This window comes from Thyridium curvatum (genome assembly GCF_004353045.1).
Source record: "Thyridium curvatum strain D216 chromosome Unknown NODE_106_length_115904_cov_88.197656, whole genome shotgun sequence".
Lineage (NCBI taxonomy): Eukaryota > Fungi > Ascomycota > Sordariomycetes > Thyridiales > Thyridiaceae > Thyridium > Thyridium curvatum.
Window position 1 is genome coordinate 86,952 of NW_022156861.1, and position 19,313 is coordinate 106,264.

Below are 19,313 nucleotides of genomic sequence, written 5' to 3' on the forward strand. Positions count from 1 at the left end.
CTCCGAAGAGGACAGGACCAGGACCCAGGGTTGTAGGGGGGCGGCGCAGATAGGATGTGCAGTTCGAGGGTGGTATAGGCCACTGCCGTGAGGCCTCTATGGGTGCTTTCCTTGACACGAAAGGGAACCGTCGCCAGCTTGGGGCAACTCGCTGCTACTGCCGTGGGTGGGTGAACGTGGCATGCAGTGGGTAGTGCCAAGAAATGGGGAGAACCCAACAAATCAAGGATGGATAAATGGCTCTGCCTGGGGGTCAAGACTGGAGGGACAGGCGGATGGCTCGAGAAGAAACGGGAAATAGACTCGAAAAGCGGAGAAGTGATGTTGAGAAAAGCAAGAGAGGAGGCCACAGTACCCCGTGGGGATGGAGTGCAATTCAAGTAGGTAAGGCGGAGCAGAGCGGGGAAGGCAGATGAGGGAGGAGAAGGTTGGGCGAACGACAGATGGGTGTGGTATTTTGGTTCCCGGGGTTCGGAAGCCAGAGCAGGGCCGCCGATGGACCAGAATATACTTTGCAGGACGCTCAGCTTGGATGAGGGGGTGACCGGAGGACGGCAAGGGCCAGAGAAGAGAGACAAATGGAGTCTGTGCAAGCGGCAAGAAGGCAGCAGGATAGCTGGGTGGTGATGTGCTCGATCCAGTCTCCCGAGAAGGACAACGGGAAAGTCGTTGGCCAGCTCGCTCGATCTGGGGTAGAAGAAACCGGGGAATCCTGGGGCTCGAGCCGTGCCTTTGCTGTTGCAGGAAAATGCCAATGCGTGGGAGCCCGGGCGTACTATGCGTGCCCGCCCGTTCCTGTTGCACAAGCACGAGCACAGGCACAAGGGAAGATGAGGCAGACAGCCTGGAAGAAAGGCGAGAGACGGAGGGACAAAAACCAGAATGACGAGGTTCCTGTCGCGCTGAGATCGTACATGAACAAGGTGAAGCTGCGGCTAGGTGAGGCGAGGCTAGACAAGCCTCCGGAGAGCGAGAGTTTTACTGGGGGATCAAGGTCAAGATCACCATGGATAACTGGATAACAGGATCTTGGGCCCTTCGAGTCTAGGAACCGAAAACTGTGTTCCGGGAGCAATGGAGCGATGGTGGCTAGTGGGTGGTGTGGGTGGTGAGCTCTCCGCAGTAACGCGAGGCGTTTGCCCGAGTCTATCCCTATCTGACGAGAGAGGCGGGTTGGGGACCAGGTCCAGAGGGCGTGTTAGTGGTGAACCAGCTTCCCCGCTCTCCTCCTTCTCGGTCTCTCTCCCTGGCATCTCCGCATTGGGGAAGAGCTGGAACGGAGAACGGGGAGGAAAAACAGTCGAAAGAGGGGCTGCGTGCCGCCCTGTTTGCGGTTGCGAGGTACCATCTGGGATCAGGGCCGTCACAATGCACAACCTTGTCACCTCCTCCCCTCCCACCTCTCGCGCGCACTAAAACTTCAATTTGTTGTCTTTTCCCTCTCCATGATCCAATATTCCCCCTCCTCAACTCTCTCTCCGTGAGTGAGACAACAAGTCAATCTGACGATGTGGAGACCCCATAAGGCCAATGAGACCGGCGATCACAACAGGCGGTGTCCATCAGGACCACTACTCAGCCTACCGAGTACTGAGGGTGACGCGCTTCCCCTCTTTTGATACGTGGCTCATCCTGTGCTCGAGAATTCAGAATTTGCACAACTGAGCAATGCCAGCGTGGAGCAGAAGCATGCGAGGTTGAACGCAGGCTGCATAAAAACTCTAGCCTGGACGAGTAAAGGGGCCTCGCTTGGCTAGCAAAGTCTGTAGGGGAGCCAGACGAAGGAGTACGCAGAGAGAGGAAGAGAGGGAAAATATGAAAAGAAAAGGGAAACCCCCACGTTGCCATCATGAATCCGACTAGGATTCGGCAGGATTGGGCGAACACCTGTCGCAAGTGTGTCATCAGCAAAGTCCCCGGTATGGCACACTAGACAGAGGCGTACACCATAGTTAATGTGTACATCAGTCTCGACTCGGCTCAACAGACGTGCTTCGCAACCATATCGCCATATCAAACTAAGGAAGTGAGCGAGTGCGTTCCGGCACTTAAGAGCACTACTGGTAGCGCGGCGTAGGAGATGATAGAGGGGAAGGCTGCGCTAGGTAGGCATTCATGCTTTTCAAGATGACGGATCTTGGGCAGGGTTGCCGGCCCTTGTCTCGCGCGTCGTGGGACGGAAACGCTTAAGCGCTCAGACGCTTCAGATTGGCAAGCAAGCTGTTACGTAGCCAAAATAGGAATGTCGAAGAGTGTGACGGTAGAAAGTCAAGGCCATCTCATTCGACCGACTACCATTGGAGGGAAGGGGAGCAAAGGGTGGGCACAAATTTCCCGACTGGTGACCTGCCTGTCGTGCCTGTGGAGGAGGAGGTGGAGCTGAGAAGGTTGGAGAACTGGAGAAGTCTGACAAGCAAAACCTGGTGAAGCTCCGAACGAAAGAGGGGGAATGGCAGACGGACCGGGCGGGGGGGCTGGTCGGCTGTCGGGCTTTGCTTCTTAGTTTTTCTGAGGTAATCTGGGGATGCGGAGAACGGGGTAAGGAGACGAGACGGCGCCCAGACAGGGATGGTGCACCTAAAAAGCCCTCAGACAAGCCGTGCCCTCTGAAGTCTGGAGGCCAAGACTGGAACAGAGATGATGAGGACGGATTGGCGTACCTCGTGAAGGAGGATCTGCCTGGCCTGCCTGGCCTGCCTGGTCACTACTTTGCGCCTCCTTCGGAGCATCAACGACCGTATCTTGTGCTCCTGGGACGCTTTCGTGATTTGGAAATGATGGATCTCGCGGCTATATATCCGGACACCGTTTCGAGCGCGCCTCAGGGCCCACAGCTGTAGCTTGTTAGCACTGTAACTACTGTAACTTGTTGGTACTTTTTGCTTTTGCTTTCCTTTCCTCCTTTCCCCTCTCTCGCGTTGGAACTAGTCCATCGATAACCAAACACTGCCAATCAAGAGCTGTCCGAGGCATCTTGGATTGCTTTGCATGCTCGCTTATCTGCCTCGCAAGAGAAATCGTCGGGTTCTCACCGCAATGACGCACTTGTGAATATCACCGGCTCCACAATGGTTTAGTGACCTTCCAGATAGCAGCAAGTGCGGTTCAAGGTTGTCTGATACAACTCACCTCATCTCGTCTCGTCTGTCCATTGCCGTTCGTCTTGGGACAGCTCTGGTTCGATGGCCGGTGCATGATCGACCTTGCGTGGTACGTTGGAGGGAATGCTGAGAGGGGGCCTGCAAGCGTTCAATCGCCTCCTTAGGGTTGTGCCTGTCCAGTTGGTGTATGGGCGATTCATGTTTGATGGCACGGCAGGAGTGAGTGCGAAGCGCCTTCCTGCCCACAGACTCAATGATCATCTATCGACTGTGACTTCGTTCCGATTCCGCACGGGATATTGTGGGCCCTTAGGATACAACTCAAGACACAAACACACGACAACCATCACGGAACCTCTTGTAATCCCAAGTCTCCTCCCCTCTTCGCCATTTCTTTCACGACACCCTCGCGCCTCCGGCAGGAGCCTGTTGCTGGGAGACAAGACACTGCCCGAGTCTGCGGGCAAGAAAGAGCCTAGATCGGCCCTAGAAGCATATGCCGAGGTGCAGCACGGGCGAACCTCCACACTGGTGGATGCACTCGATATGAGCAATATCGAGATATGCTGGATCATGTTCGCCTGCAACACTGATGACAGTCGACCGTGACCTACACGTGAGACTGGGACCAGCGGCCAGCAAGCCTCCCCCCGCTATTTTGCCATCCCAGAGGGTTGTTGGGTGCTGGCGGCAGAAGTGAGAAAGCGGGGAAGCCCTCGCGGGGACGCACGGCACATCGTGCATCTTTCGGCGGTGTAACCAGCCCGATCTTGCCATGCGACATGTTTTCCTTTTTGCTGTTTATGCTGCTGGAGAGGCTTCGATATTTCTCGAGAGATGCAGGTAACGTAATCACGCTTCCCAGGGCCACTCGACCGTGCATGACATGACGAAAGGCGGATGGCTCACATGTCGTTGTCACTCTCCCCAGCGCCTGGTTCGTCTGGCGGTCCTGACTGGTTGCTCGGGGTGGTGTGTAGAAATGGAGGGACACTTCACTCTAGTCACATTCACGCTAGCAGCTCCAGCACATGCAAGATCTCAACATATTCTGAGCCTGACCTGGACAGCAATGCAGACATTCGGCCTTCCATTGGGCACTGGGCCCTTCTTGTCCTCCTCCCCCCTCGCCTCCTCAGGCGACGATGAGTGCATCTTCCTGCACCAGAAGCCAGCCATCTTGGCCATCTTAGACATGATGCTGTGGGGAGCGCGAAGAGACGGCTCAAGCCGTGCTCCTGACCTCTTTGGACCAGCAAGCGGCTTCATCTCGATCCGCTAAGGGCGGCAGAATGTCACGAACTCCCGGTATGTTGGCTCGAAGCGGTAATGCCACTCGAGCGCCCGTCTGCACGCACGCACACCGCCATGTCCCTGACAAGGAGCATCCATCCCGCTGTGGTTGATGACTAGTAGCGTCCCTTTCGTTGTCTTCTCCATCAGCCCTGTCCATCAGTTCTGTCCATCAACATCACCCGCACTACTTCCCCTCAAAGGTCGCATGTCTACATAATTATTCCTGCCGGCGCGCCGAGGTCCGTCCGACCTGAGCCTGGACGTTTTTGCTCCCCTCGAGACGACGTCTAGTCCTCCCAGCTTCGGCGTTGCTGGCAAGCGCTAGCCATAGGTGCCGGAGAGCCCACTGAGCAGGAGACTGACAAGGGACTCTCGGCCAATCACTGTTCGCCATGGGCCTAAACCTTTGTTTCATACGCAATGTTCAATCTTACTCGACTTGATCTTAATGATACCACCCTCCTGCACCTATTGTCTTAATCTCCCCATCACCTCGCGGCTACCCGTCTTCTGACTGAGGCAATCCTGTCACGTTCCTGTCCGGGCGTTTGGGTAGATGATGTCAAACTGTTGATCTTTGACGCCGTGCCTAGAGTCTTGTGATTGAACTGTGAGAACGGCGGCCAGTTCTGGAGTTTCCCGGAAACAAGGCTGTTCCACAACCGGCCGTGTGCGAGAGAAGGTCAAGTGGCCTGGTTAGTCGCCCTGAACCGTTACATTCAGTCTTGGTGGTTGCTCTGGGGTTGAGAGATGCGCCCGAATCGGCCCTACGGCGGAGACCTGGGGTCGACGGCACCATTCTACCCTGTTCATTGATCTCACTTAGCTTCGGAGAAGTTATGCTTCAGTTGCGATCTCAATGAGAGTGGTCAAGTGGTGGTCCTGGTCTCGTGGACGGCCAGTGATTCAAGCTTTCAGGCCTGTGTATATAAATGAAGCTACTCAGACGCGGGAAACTCGAATAGATGAATGAATATCAACGTCTGGGGGAACTTGCAGACCTTCATCAGCTTCTTTCTACTGCGGTTTCAAAGATGCGTTTCTCTGCTGTCACGATCTTCACGGCTGTAGCCAGCCTCGTGGCTACTGCCAATGCCTACTGGATGGGAGATATTGCCCGTGAGACAACGCAATCATCGTCTTCAAGTCACTTGGTGCTAACCCCGAGTTTCAGACCAAGGTGTTGCTCCTTTTGCCGGGTCAGGGTATCGTGTTTTTCGCAATGTCAAGGACTACGGTGCCAAAGGTAGGGCGTTAACATCTATATCATATGACTGGAACGTTGTTTGACCTCAAGCTAGGTGATGGTGTCACCGATGATACCGCCGCCATCAATGCGGCTATCAATGATGGGAACCGATGTGGAAAGGGCTGCGTAAGCCGACATTTCTTTCTGCTATCTCCTGAGAGAGACTCGACCTGACTGTAACCAGGCTTCGTCCACCACCACTCCAGCTGTCGTCTACCTCCCGGCCGGGACATATGTGATCTCGTCTTCCATCCTGCCCGCCTACTTCACCCAGATCATCGGCGATGCAAACAACCCTCCCACCTTGAAGGCCACAGCTGGCTTCTCAGGGTTCGGCCTCATCGACGGAAACCCATACTACACATCTGATTTGAACTGGATCTCGACCAATGTCTTCTATCGACAAGTCCGGAACCTGATCTTGGACACGACCAACATTGCGCCCGCTACTGCAGCTACGGGCATGCATTGGCCGACATCCCAAGCCACCAGTCTGCAGAACATCGTGTTCAACATGCCAACTTCCTCGGACGTTGTTCACGTCGGCTTGTTCATTGAAAGTGGTATGGCTGCTGGCTGACCCTACAAAACTGTGATGTCACGACTAACACCGCACTTCAGAGTACTCGAGCGCATTTTACTAGAATTGTACTGCGATGACTGACCTTTGCTAGGTGGAAGTGGTGGCTTTTTGTCTGACCTGACCTTCATCGGAGGTGCCACGGGTGCCTCCATGGGCAACCAGCAATACACGATGAGAAACCTGACGTTCAGAAACTGCAAGACCGGTACGTCGTTCCAGTGCCAGCTGAAACGAGAAAAGTTACTCACCTACCTGCCTTACAAAAGCCATCATCCAACTATGGGACTGGGGCTGGACATACATGGGCCTCAGCATTACGGACTGCGGCGTCGGCATCGACATCTCGGCCGGCGGATCCTCGGACCAGAAGACCGGCTCACTGACTCTGATCGACAGCACCCTCACCAACGTCCCCGTCGGCGTGCTCACGGCCTGGACCCCGTCTGCCAGCCCGGCTACCGCAGGAAGCGTCATCCTCGAGAACCTGTCCCTCAACAACGTGCCCGTCATGGTCAAGGGCCCCAGCGGAACGGCTCTCGCGGGCAGCTCCGGCAGCACGACCATCAACGCCTGGGGCGAAGGGCACCAGTACATCCCCAGCGGGCCCCAGACCTTCCAGGGCAACATCGCCGGCAACTCGAGGCCGGCCGCGCTGCTCAGCGGGAACAGGTACTACACGCGGTCCAAGCCGCAGTACGAATCGCTCCCGGCCTCCTCCTTCGTGAGCGCCCGCTCGTCCGGCGCCCGCGGCGACGGCAGCACGGACGACACCGCCGCCCTGCAGTCCGCCATCAACGCGGCCGCCTCGGCCGGCCAGGTGCTCTACCTCGACTACGGCATCTACCGGGTGACATCGACCATCACGGTCCCGCCGGGGGCCAGGATCGTCGGCGAGACGTACCCGGTCATCATGTCGAGCGGCGGCGCCTTCGCCGACATGAACAGCCCGCGGGCCGTCGTCCGCGTCGGCAGCTCCTCGGGCCAGGCGGGCTACGTCGAGCTGTCGGACTTTGTCGTCGGCACGCAGGGCGCGCAGGCCGGCGCCACGCTCATCGAGTGGAACCTGGCTACGACGGGCGGCGCGCCGAGCGGCATGTGGGATGTGCACACGCGGGTCGGCGGGTTCCGGGGCAGCGACCTGCAGGTGGCGCAGTGCCTCAAGCAGCCGGGCAGCAGCGCCGTCAACGGCAACTGCATCGGCGCGTACATGCTCATGCACGTCACCGGCGCGGCGACGGGCCTGTACATGGAGAACAACTGGCTGTGGACGGCGGACCACGACATGGAGGACCAGTCCAACACGCAGATCACCATCTTCTCGGGCCGCGGGCTGTGTGAGTGTTCCCCCCCACCCGGCGATAGGCGATATAGGGCAGGGTCCCCTTTTGCATAACGAGCGGGCATAACTAATCACTTGTGTCTTTTAGATATCGAGTCCACGGTCGGCACCTTCTGGCTGGTGGGTACGGCGGCGGAGCATAATGTGCTCTACCAGTACCAGTTCTCCGGCACCAAGAACATTTTTGCTTCCCAGCTGCAGACTGAGACGCCGTAGGTTTATGGCTCGTGAGGAAGTTGGTATACAGCAAGAAGCTAACAGCATGACCAGATACTACCAACCCAGCCCCTTGGCCACAACCCCGTTCCCCGTCAACTCTGCCTTGAACGACCCCGACTTCAGCGCCTCTTGTGCTGGTGTCTCGGGCACCTGCGCCATGGCTTGGGGTCTGCGGATCATCAACTCGCAGAACATCCTTGCGTACGGTGCAGGACATTACTCATTCTTTAACAACTATAGTACGAGTACGTTGTAACCGCCGGAAGTGACATTTTCGAGCACAGGGCGCTGACGCAATATAGACTGCTCTACGGTGAAAGCTGGCGAGAACTGCCAAGCTCGCATCATCTCCCTCGAGGGCTCTCTGAGCAATGTCAACATCTACAACCTCAACACGATCGGCTCCCTGAGCATGATCAACAGGGACGGAAGGCAGCTTGCCTACTGGCAGGACAACATCAACGTCTACCCGGACACCATTGCGCTGTTCCTCAGCGGATAAGCAGGTCGGCACGCTGCTATGAATTCAGCCGGTCCGGAGGAGCTATCGTCACTTGAAAGATCACTTCCGGTATCGTAGGACAGATTGAAAAATGTATAAATGTATATACAAATATAAATCGCCTAGAACAAAGCTAAAGCTGCCTGCAGTCTTTCTGCAACTTTGTTCGAGCCATCCACGTCAGTCAGTCCTTCAGAGAATAGCCAACATCCCCGCTCTCCCTCCCCAGCTTGATCAGCCTCTGCCTCATGCCCTCGGCCCTCGCCCTCTGCGCCCCGTCCTCCAGCACCGAAAAGTCGCACCGCTCGACCCACTCCCCGACGCCGTGCTGCAGCACGTTGCGCGCCCGCAGCTTGCTGCCCCCGGCGTGGCCCACGGACCCGTGCAGCGTCATGCGCTCCCTGGCCGAGTCGTACACGCCCCGGTGCAGGATGTTGTTGTTGTAGAAGGCCACGTCGCCGGGCCGCAGCCTGACGACGAGCTGGCCGGGGAGCTCCCTGGCGAAGGGGTCGGCGGCGCGCTCGGCGTCGGTGCGGGCCCGCAGGTGCGAGCCGGGAACGACGACGAGGGACTCGTCGTCCCACAGGGCCAGGTTCCACTGCGCGTGCCAGGCGGGCCGGCCGAGGCGGCTCATCTCCTGCTCGGCCGTGGCCTCGGGCGGGACGTCGTCGCGGTGCCAGCGCAGCTCGTAGTCGGCGTCCGGGCGGACGAGCATGTTGTACAGCTCCATGACCAGCTGGTCGCCTCCTCCGCCTCCTTCTCCTCCTTCCTCGCCGCCGCCGTCACCGCCGCCGTCGATGAGCAGGGCCGCCGTGTCGAGGATGCGCGGGTGGAAGTAGCTGCGCGTGAAGACGGCCGCGTCGTCGGGCGGCAGGTCCGGGTGCAGCAGGTGCTGCACGCCCCATATGCCCTTGTGGATGTCGGCGGCGGACCAGGGCGGGAACTGCTTGCCCAGGGTGCGGATGTGGGGCCAGGCGCCGGAGCGGGCGCGGGCGGTGGTCCGGGTGGCGGCGGCGCGGAGGGCCGAGAGCTCCGACTCGGAGAGGACGGAGGGGATGACGACGAAGCCGTCCCTGTGGAGGGAGGATTTGATTTCTTGCGGGGTGGGCATTGTTTCTGTTTGTTTTTGCTATGGAAGGGTATAGATGATGGAATGAAGGCCTATTGGGAATTGAAAGAGCAGGTCTTGATTTATGAGGTCGAGTACGAGATCGGCCGGGGTGAGGGCAATTGCGGGGTTCGTCCACCCGGCTGTCATCGCGTGGAAGAGCTGAAGCCGTTAGGATGGATGGGGAACTGTAACGTGTGATGGGGCCTCACCATCTCAGAAAGGAGCACGAAAGCGAGCCTCGAGCCGCTTTTCCTACTATTCATTGGAGAAACTTTGAAGTGTAACGTGGGCGATTCTCTTAGTTGAAAGGCTAAAATATCGCAAAACTAGCATTCCCAACTCGGACTTAGATCTGGTTGATTATTCGTATTTGACGTTGCAGTTCAACTCTGGCTACCTATGTAGGTATCTACCTGTCAACTTCTTAGCTCCAGGATATCTGTATGGTGGACAGGACTCGCGAACAGGTTGAAACGTTTCGATAGCTGCGTCACGAGGCTTCCGTAGAGCTGAGAAATAACGACACATTCCATTGATCCGATATACAATTATCGCATCGACGGCGGGAGCTTCCGAGAAGCAAACATCTCGAGCTTCAGGAAGCAACCCGGCCTCGAGACGCCCGGGAGGGATGGCTGTTTCCAAGCGCAGTTCCACCACCCCGCCCTTACAGCTTTCCAACCCCTCTGTTCTCTACTCTTATGTCATGAGGGTCTAATCCGAGGATGCCGATGCAGCAATAGCTTTAGGCAGAACAATTTTGTCTTGAAGCGTGGTCGACCAGGCCCGTTCCCAACTCCAGCAGTCGTACAACGACTCTGGACTTGAGGGCTCGGAGGAATGCCTGTCCACTTCCAGTTATGCAGGTTGAATGATGGCAGAGGTGCCACTGAGGAGTGCCTCGTAGCCCTTGCCGGGGACGTTACTGATAAGGCTCTAAACGTTGTTCTTCTAGCTGACAGCTAATAACATTGAAAGATTGAAATGTCGGCTCTAGGATGCTGTCAGCGCGGGCTAATTTCGCCGCCGGCAGGGGGCTTTTGATGGATGTCCCGTGACCGCGCGTCGTGGATGGAAGATCCCATCGCGTCAAGACCGTCCATTGCGTCACTCTCATTCCGCGACTTGTCTTTGTTCAGCTCCCAGAAGGCGAGCCATCAAAGCGCACTGTCCGGTACAATTGGATATATCTCGAGTTAAAAACAAATTGTTCGTGGTTGCAATTACTATCTCTTCTGCTCGTTCCATTTAGTCGTCGCAAGCCTTGACTTGACCATGCCTCCAAAGAAGCGTCAGGCTCCCGCGACACCCGAAACCTCGGGCCGCAGGCGGTCCGGGCGAATTAGCTCTTCGGGCAAGAAGAGCGTATACTTTGAGGCCGATTCGGATGATGAGCTTGGCGATGACCAGACCTACCACACACCGAAGCGCATCAAGTCAGGCGGCAGCCGCCGCACATCTGCCGTCAAACGTGCCAAGGTCGAGGAGTCTGAAGAGGACGCCTATCAAGACGAAGAGTCAGATGACAATGGAGGAGAAGAATCAGAATCGGATGAGTACCACAGTGCACAGGAGGAACAAGAAGTGAAGATCAAGAAGAAGAGAAAATCCCAAGTCAGTAATGGTGACGTTGAGGACGAGGACGAGGACGAGGACGGCGATGATGATGGTCCTCAGGTGACCTTCATACCGCATAAGCAGCTGAGAGACCTGGATGGTGTCGACTACGAGGATGGGAGGATACACAAGAACACGCTGCTCTTTCTCAGAGACCTGAGAGCTAACAATCTGAGATCTTGGCTCAAGTGTATGGACTTCTTGGATCATTGAACTTGCGATATAAGCACGCAGCTGACAGACCTTAGCCAACGATAAAGAATACCGACGATCCTTGACCGACTGGAACTCATATGTCGAGGCTCTGACAGAAAAGATCATCGAGGCTGATGAGACCGTCCCCGAACTTCCAGTCAAAGACGTCATCTTCCGGATCTACAGAGACATTCGGTTCAGCAAGGATCCCACCCCATACAAGGTCTGTGAGAACCCCCCCCCCGCCATTCATATCAGGGGTGGTTTGGCTGACTCTATGCAGGCGCACTATTCGGCAGCCTGGTCTCGGACAGGGCGGAAGGGGCCCTATGCATGCTACTACGTGCACTGCGAGCCTGGCAAGTCTTTTATCGGTGGGGGCCTCTGGCATCCAGATGCCGGCCAGCTGCACAAGCTGCGTGCGAGCATCGATGAACGACCGCAGAGATGGCGCCGTGCACTCATGGACGACAACTTCCGCCGCACGTTCTTGCCAAAGGCCAAGAACGACGAGAAGTCTGTGATCAAGGCGTTCACCGAGTCCAACAAGGAGTCGGCGCTCAAGACGAAACCCAAGGTTAGCATTCCTGTCTGCGTCTGGGTAAAACGCTCAAAAATGCCGTGCCTCGATTGCTAATGTGTGTACAGGGCTTCCCTGCCGAGCATCGGGATATCGAGCTGCTCAAGCTGAGAAACTTTACTTTTGGCAAAAAGGTGCCCGATTCCATCTTTACCGATGAGGATAGTTTGGACAAAGTCTCCGAGATCATCGGTGCCATGGTTGGTTTTGTAAGTTTGCTGCCAATTCTTGCACTCCCTGTCAATTCTCTCTAATGTTCCGCCAGGTCACACATTTGAACAAGGTTGTTATGCCCGACCCTGGTGACGATTCAGACTCGGACGAGGAGTGATTTCGAGGATGGCCTCCATGCTGAGCTAGATGTGACTAGTGGTAGTGAAGAAAATGCCTGGTCTCTCAGTGTTCATCAATTGTTTATCGAACAGCTTTGTTTTCTGAAAAATATGAATGATATATTTGCACTGGGCTCCCCTCTTCCATCTACTCATGTCGTCTGGCTTAGAAGCGGATAGAAACTAGGCGGCAAGTCTTCCTCCGCCGTCCCCCAGCTGCCCTCCTTGGTGCCGACCTTGAACTCCAGCACCCCGCCCCTCAGGAAGAAGTCGTGCCCGATCCAGCTCTTGGTGTAGGGCTTGCCGTTGAGCGTCGCGCTCTGGATGTACTTGGCCGCGTACGTGGGGTCAAAGTTGGCCACGCGGATCACGGCCCTGCCGCCGCCGAGCTTGGCCCGGATGCTCACCTCGCGGAAGAAGGGCGGCGTCAGCAGGTACACGTCCTGCCCGGCGACGGGGAAGAAGCCCATGAGCGCCATGGCCGAGAAGGCGCCCATGGCGCAGTCGTCGTTGCCCGGGATGCCGTTGACGCTCGCGTTGAACAGGCTCGGGATGTACTCGTGCGCCCAGTAGCTGCTCATGCCCGGGCGGCCGCCGTAGTGGAACTGGAAGACGGGCAGGAAGGTGGGCTCGTTGCCCATGTAGGCGATGCCGGACCGGTGGAAGAAGTCGAGGCGCCGGACGAAGGTGTCGGGCCCGCCCATGGCCGCCACGAGCCCGCGCATGTCCTGCGGCACGAAGAAGCTGTAGAGCCAGGGGCTGCCCTCGTACGTGTCGTGGCTCGTGTCGTAGTAGCACGAGTGGAAGTTGTTGACGGGCGAGCACAGCCGCGTGTTGTGGTACCGGAAGGACCCGTTGACCAGCCGCGGCTGCATGAAGCCCGTGAACTCGGTGCCCACGACGTCCTGCGTGTCGGCGTCGCGGTAGACGTCGCGCTGCGCCGGGTTCCAGACGTTGCGCCAGTTGGCGCCCCGCGCGCGGTACTTGTCGGCGTCGGCGGCGCGGCCCAGGCCCTCGGCCATGAGGCTGATGGCGAAGTCGTCGTAGGCGTACTCGACGAGGCGCGAGATGGTGCGGCTGTGCGGGCCCGTGCCGTTGGTGTCGACGTCGTCCCAGGGGATGTAGCCGAGGCTGTGGTAGCTGACCAGGTTGCCGCGCCCGGAGGTGCCCCAGTTGCCCGGCTCGACCTCTGCGTCCGACACGACGGCCTCGTACGCCGTCTTCCAGTCGATGCCCTCGGTCAAGTTCTTGACGAAGGCGTCTGCGAGGACGATGTCGGCGTTGGATCCGCCCTGGAGAGTTGTGTAAGTGGTCATGCGACAAGGTTTGGGAGAGGAAGAGGCGGTTTTGGGGATTGTTACCTGTGAATAGCCTTTGCAGAAGCTCATTCTGCAGTCCGGTAGCTTGCCTGTTTATTATATTCAGCACCAGTCATGGCATCCATGTCTGCCAAGTAGGGGCCATACCTTCATGCCGATAAATGTCAATCAACGCGCGGATCATGTCTGTCTGAGCGGCAGGGTCGATGATGGTGAGCAGGGGGTGCTGTGCTCTGAATGAATCCCAGATGCAGTAGAACCTGACCTGGCGATCAGCACACAACATTCAATATCGCCCAAGACCAACAAACTCACGAGTCAAAGTACGGCTCGTCGGACTTCCACAGCGGGTTCTCCCCCGTGTAGTTCTGAGGCGACAGCAGCGCACGGTACAGGCCGGACCAAAACGTCGTCTGCAACTCCTCACTGACCCCCTTGGCATCAACCTCGATGACAGATAGCTTCTCCCTCCACTGATCCTCCGCCTCTTTCACAAGCCGGTCGAACCCAAAATCGGGCACCTCCCGCTCCGCGTTGGCGCACGCCTGGTCGGTCGACATGAAGGACACGCCCACGCGCGCCAGCAGGTAGTCGGCGGGCCTCTGGAACTGGATCCAGGCGCCCGCCGACCCGGAGATGCCCCAGCCGGAGCCGACGCCGTTGAGCGCGAGCTCGTCCTCGGTCGCCTCGGTGCCCGAGTACGTGCCGCGGCGGCGGACGTCGGCGCCGCGGAAGTCGGCGCAAAAGTAGGCCTCGTAGTTGCCGACGCCAAAGGACGGCGTGAAGCGGCCGTCGCCGATGATGCGGCCCGACTCCGGGTAGACCTGGATGCCGCCCCAGCTGCGCGTCGAGCCGAGGTCGTTGAGGTCGACGAGCACCAGGGGGCTCAGCGGGACCTCGACGCCGTCGGCGTTGAGGGCCGTGTTGGCGCGGGGGAAGGAGAAGCGGTAGAGCGCCGTGTGCTCCGAGGCCGTCATCTCGGCGGCGACCGAGTTGTTGAGCCCGATGGCGAAATAGCCCGGCCGCGCGGTGGCGGAGCCGTTGACGCGCGCGACCAGGCGCGACATGGTCGTGTACTGGCACCGCGTCACGTTGTCGCTGGGGCAGCCCGGGTGCACAAAGAGCGGGAAGTTGCCCAGGGAAGGGTTGCCGCCCGTGCCCGAGTCGTGCATGTGCGAGAAGCCGATGACCCCGTTGTCGTCCGAGACGAAGCCCGCAGCGTTCTCTGCGTGGCTGTGGGTGTCCGCGACGGCCTTGGCCATGCCTGAGGAAGGGCTTGTGTGTCAGCGAGCCATGTGTTTCGAGGATGACCTCAATGGTAAGACATACCATATGGCAGTGTAGCACCCGGGAAGACATGGCCTGCGGATCTAGATTAGATTCGGTGCACACGAAAGGCTCATTAAGTTCGGTGTCACATACCTCCGTTAGTCGTCCCGATCAGAGGGTCAACGAATCTCAAAATGTCGCCTTGTCTGCCCCGTTGCGCGCCGGGACGGCCCGGAGAGAAGCGGCCGCCGAAGAAGCCACTGCCTCCGGGACGCGGAAGAAATGTGATTACACACACAAAGACCAAGATGATGAGGAGCACGCGACTGGGTCGGGGCATGCCGCCGTGTAAGTGGATAGGCGCTATCCTCGGCCTGTAGCCATAGGATTTTGCCTTTGCTGCCCAGCTCATAGTGTCTCGATATGTCTGCAACTCCTCAAAATGGCGAGATCGGAGTCGAATGCAGACTTGAACGTCTTTGTCACCGACCTTTATTAGGCCAGTCTCGTCGTCAAATGCTCAAGCCAGGGAGGTCGTTACAGATCTGCGAGTGGATCTGACCGAGCGCCTACACCAAAACGTGGAGGTGTGTCTATGGCATACTTCCCAAAGAACAAACTGTCGCTGCAACAAGACAAGACAATTTCATGCAGCGCCAAATCATGCAGATCGTCAAAACATTGAAGCAAAAACACAATTCAGATCAATGGCACGCAAAGAGACATAGTCAGCCTCGATCAGAAGCGAACACGTGTGTGGATAAGGTCCGGTGTGTCTGAGAAACGCCGATGCCAAGGCAATAACGGCAAGGATTCAGAACAGCGCTTGCAAGGGGGTCTCAGACCTGGCCATGCCACAGGCGGACATAAAGTGTCGCAGTTGCTACCCCACGAACGCGGAGAAATTCTTGCTGCACCTTGTCCTCCTGAGTCCCGTGCGATGAGGGTGGCTAACTCCCCATTCGTCGACTGTTCTTGATGAATGGAGATTTATCTTGTATCCTGCCTTTCGGCTGAATGCATCTTGAGCATCTGGTGCCCCGGTTTGCGGGGCATAAGAGGATATTCCACCCTTGCTTTTTCTTATTTTGTTGAATTATGACAGCTGAACCTCTTCCATGCTGTACCAGTGATCTGCTAACTACATTGGAGGATAGTGACGTGATGAATGCTTCTGTCTGTCTATTGGAAGCTTCTTACAAGCAGATGGGGTTTCCTCTCTTTGAGATCTAGCATCATCTGGCCAAAGAGGCCATTGGTCCACGCAAACCTGAAGAATTGTCAGTCTTTCGTCTCGAGAAGAATCTTGGGGACCACACACCATTGCCTGGTCCAGATCTTTTGGTTATGGGAACTGATGGACTCATGCATCAGGCCAAGCCCATCCGTCGAGGCTACCAGTTGGCCCAAGGCATCTATGATCTCAGCATCATCATCAGTGGTCATAATCTGCACAATCAGGGACATGGGCCAAGCCATGCCAGGTCCTATATGCGGTCCGCCAGTGCTATCACGGGATATCAGCATTTCCCGTTCCCGTGTGGCTCTTGTGTCACTTACGAGTTCATTACAGGCCCATGCATAAAGTAGGGATTGTCGTGGCTCAGAACAAACTTCCTTGTGTTCTGATATATCTCGTCCTTCTTGTCGAGATACCCCAGCATGGGTGCGCTGAGTAGGCTGGGAATGTTGGCGTCGTCCTGACGGTATTTTCTTATCAGCACTCACGCAGTCACCTTTGCCCGTTATTCGAGTCCACTGACCATCATACTATGCGACCCAAACCCATCGACTTCGTACGCGTATACGGTGCCGTAGTCAGGATGGACTGTCTTCCCATACTTTTCAATGCCTCTGCGCACATTGTCTGCGAAACCCGTCATGCGCCGACTGAGTTGCTGGTCAAAGGCCCGCATGATCTCAGCGCAGTCTCGCAGATAGCGAGCAAACTGCATGTTTGCGGGTATAAACAGCTGATAGATGCATGCGTCGTCTGACGGCCGGAATGCGCTCCTCACCAGACCGGTGCCGTTCTTGACAGGATTCCCCTCGCCAGCATTTGGCAACGTCTCGGAAGCAACTGAAGTCTGTCGCTGGAAACGATACGGAGCCTTGATAACCGTGCCGTCCGCTCCGTATGTACCAGTCTGCAGGTCGGTCGTTGTGTTGAGCAATGTCTCCACGGCGGCCACCCAGTCGTGTTTGCCAAAGAAGGCCTTATCACCTGTCGCGATGAAGTAGTCGTAAGAGAGTTGTAGGAATGCCGCAAGAGAGTCGAGCTCATATTTGCACTCGAACACCAGATTGACTGGGAAATAAGGGTCAATGAAGTCGCCGGAACTTGAAAGGTTGTTTTCGACGGTGAGGTTGGACTCGATTGGGGCTTGAAAGGCATTGCAGAAAGGTGCTCCTTTTACGTATCTAGCATGCAAGTTGATTGCTCCTCGAAATAGCGATGCCAGCGAGCTCCGAGACGAATTCGGCTTGAGGAGTGATTTGTAGCTTTGCAATTGATTTGCGCTGTCTCTGAGCCACATGGCATTGATGTCGCCAGTGGTGATGAAGGTGAGCTTGTCGGGCATGTTAGTCGTTTCTGCTGCCACGAAGACTATCCCCCCTGGGGCAGAAGCCAACTCACCTCCTCATCCTTCGAATCACTGGCCAATCCTTTCCAGGTGATGGCCGTGTCGAGTGTATTTGGGAAGCAGTTCTCGAAGAGCCGAAACAAATCTGGATCTTTCACGACATCCCTCATATCCTCGATCGTGGTTTCGACCTCGGTGAGGTTGAACTTGCGACATGCGGGAGCCGGCCTCTGGTATGGAAGTTTCAGCTTTCCCTTTGACACCGGCTCATGCGGCCTGCGAGCATACTGCGTGTAGTCCGGGCATTCGAAGAGCTGCGCCAGGGCAGTCGAGACGACGATGGTCATGCCCAGAACGATGAGCATGCGCGCCATTTTAGGAAACAGTCCACGGCCTCGTCTTAAGAAAGGTCTGGGCAGCGACATGGACAGCATGTCTTAGCACAACCTCTGCGAGCTACTCTATGCAGAAACATCACGATACTTGGGTCTATCGAGCTTCTTCCATGGCTCCAAAACGATGCCCGAAAGTCGTGAGAATAGAGTTGAGGTCGATGCCATCTCTACGAAAAAACCCAGGGAACCCAACCCATATTTGCGCTGCGAGTGATGGAAATGTTGAAAGGGCTCCATTGGTCCTTCCTTCCGGCTGTTTGTGGTTAATATCGAGGAATGGAGATGTGGGTGAAGTTTGCTGGGCGCCTTCGGTGCTGCTGCATGGGATGGTCTCGGCACATCCCATTCTGGACGGCGGCTGGTTGTATCCCGAATGACCAGAGCGCTTTGGTTGACAATACAGCTAATGATAAGGACCGCGTGCAGGCCATGTGTTCTTCCCGTCTTCCCCAGCCCTTTGCCGAGTACAGGTACCACAAGCTGTCAACACATCAGCCCCGTGCACAGTTAGACACCTGTGCAAGGGTGCGCGGATCATGAAGCTGGACGCCAGGAAGATGTTGAAAATCCTCAAGTAAGAGGGGACGAGTCTAGATCCACGTTGTGAACCTAGTTAGGCCAGGTGAGATCTCTTTTCACAAACATCGAAGAGCAGCATGGACGGTGTTGTTTGCCGACGTTGGCCTGTTCAACTATCCAGTCTTGTTCCCTGCGATCGTCGTCCCAGTGGCGTACGGGCCCAAGCAGTTTGCGCAACATAGCCCAACTTCCATGTCGCACAGGAACACTGCAGCGCGTCCAGGCATACAGCAATGATTCGACTATCGCAGAGACATCGTACGATTTGGAGCTCTTGATCTTTCTTTGGGTTCCAAGGTGAGAGGACATGATTGCTTGTAGACCGAGAAAAGTCGGCATGGCTGAGAGCGGCGGTTGCCTGGATCCCAAACGGCGTCGTTCTTGCCGTCCCTCGCTTGTAATCCAGCACTTACCACTTTCCGACAAAATTCGGGGTCGCGCTTAACCAATAATGAGCATAATCAGGCCATTTTCAATTGCGGCAGTCGAATAGCTAGGCGAGAAAGGGGCCAAGTCTTGGTCTTATGGAGCAGGTATATTAGACGTCGCTTCCCCTCTGAATAAGAGAGAGACTGAATGTTGTCAACTTTGGGTTGTTTTTGGAAATCCTGGGCACCGAAGAGTAGGTGTGGCATGCACTCACCACCACGCCCAAGGTGAGGCTCATTAAGTTACTCTAACCCCTCCAGAGTCTTATTCACGCCGTCCAAGACTGCCCTGGTGGAAAGTCCTGGACGGTCCAATGGGTGGGCGGCAGCGTTTGCTTGGTTTACATCAGCTACCTACCTCCGTTTCCACAGGACATCGGGTCCGACCTCTGCAGTTCGAGCGCTGTTCATCAAGTGTTCGTCCGTTGACGGACTGCATCCATGCAGACCGGTCATCGAAAGTTACCGAGCAACCTACCATGTGCCTAGTGGCTCCTGCACAGGTGCTTTTCGGACCTTTCGCAGTGGATTGGCGAGGAGATGCCGCCAATGACCGAAACGAGGCGTCACAAAGAGCGGAGCGAAGCTGGACACCTGAAAAGCACACCTGCGAG

The 19,313-nt window shown here is 56.6% G+C and overlaps 4 protein-coding genes across 4 annotated transcripts; 2 read left to right on the top strand and 2 right to left on the bottom strand.

Annotated features, from left to right (window-relative positions):
• Positions 1-5,431: 5,431 nt before the first annotated feature.
• On the top strand, positions 5,432-8,289 carry E0L32_011444 (uncharacterized protein; the record flags this gene model as incomplete). The annotated part of the gene is made up of 9 exons (XM_031134174.1): positions 5,432-5,516; positions 5,572-5,643; positions 5,699-5,772; positions 5,831-6,209; positions 6,321-6,434; positions 6,496-7,563; positions 7,657-7,780; positions 7,839-8,032; positions 8,090-8,289. The coding sequence occupies 9 exons, from the start codon at positions 5,432-5,434 to the stop codon at positions 8,287-8,289; spliced, it is 2,310 nt and encodes a 769-aa protein (XP_031000603.1).
• A 184-nt stretch (positions 8,290-8,473) lies between these two features.
• On the bottom strand, positions 8,474-9,400 carry E0L32_011445 (uncharacterized protein; the record flags this gene model as incomplete). Its single annotated transcript, XM_031134175.1, has 1 exon — positions 8,474-9,400. The coding sequence occupies one exon, from the start codon at positions 9,398-9,400 to the stop codon at positions 8,474-8,476; it is 927 nt and encodes a 308-aa protein (XP_031000604.1).
• Positions 9,401-10,675: 1,275 nt separating this feature from the next.
• On the top strand, positions 10,676-12,123 carry E0L32_011446 (uncharacterized protein; the record flags this gene model as incomplete). The annotated part of the gene is made up of 4 exons (XM_031134176.1): positions 10,676-11,207; positions 11,266-11,813; positions 11,861-12,001; positions 12,058-12,123. 4 exons carry the CDS (start codon positions 10,676-10,678, stop codon positions 12,121-12,123), a joined length of 1,287 nt encoding a protein of 428 aa, XP_031000605.1.
• Positions 12,124-12,276: 153 nt separating this feature from the next.
• E0L32_011447 (uncharacterized protein) lies at positions 12,277-17,671 on the bottom strand (the record flags this gene model as incomplete). Its single annotated transcript, XM_031134177.1, has 10 exons — positions 12,277-13,532; positions 13,591-13,703; positions 13,759-14,707; positions 14,773-14,805; positions 14,866-15,202; positions 15,913-15,982; positions 16,034-16,219; positions 16,273-16,412; positions 16,476-17,282; positions 17,351-17,671. 10 exons carry the CDS (start codon positions 17,669-17,671, stop codon positions 12,277-12,279), a joined length of 4,212 nt encoding a protein of 1,403 aa, XP_031000606.1.
• Positions 17,672-19,313: the final 1,642 nt, after the last annotated feature.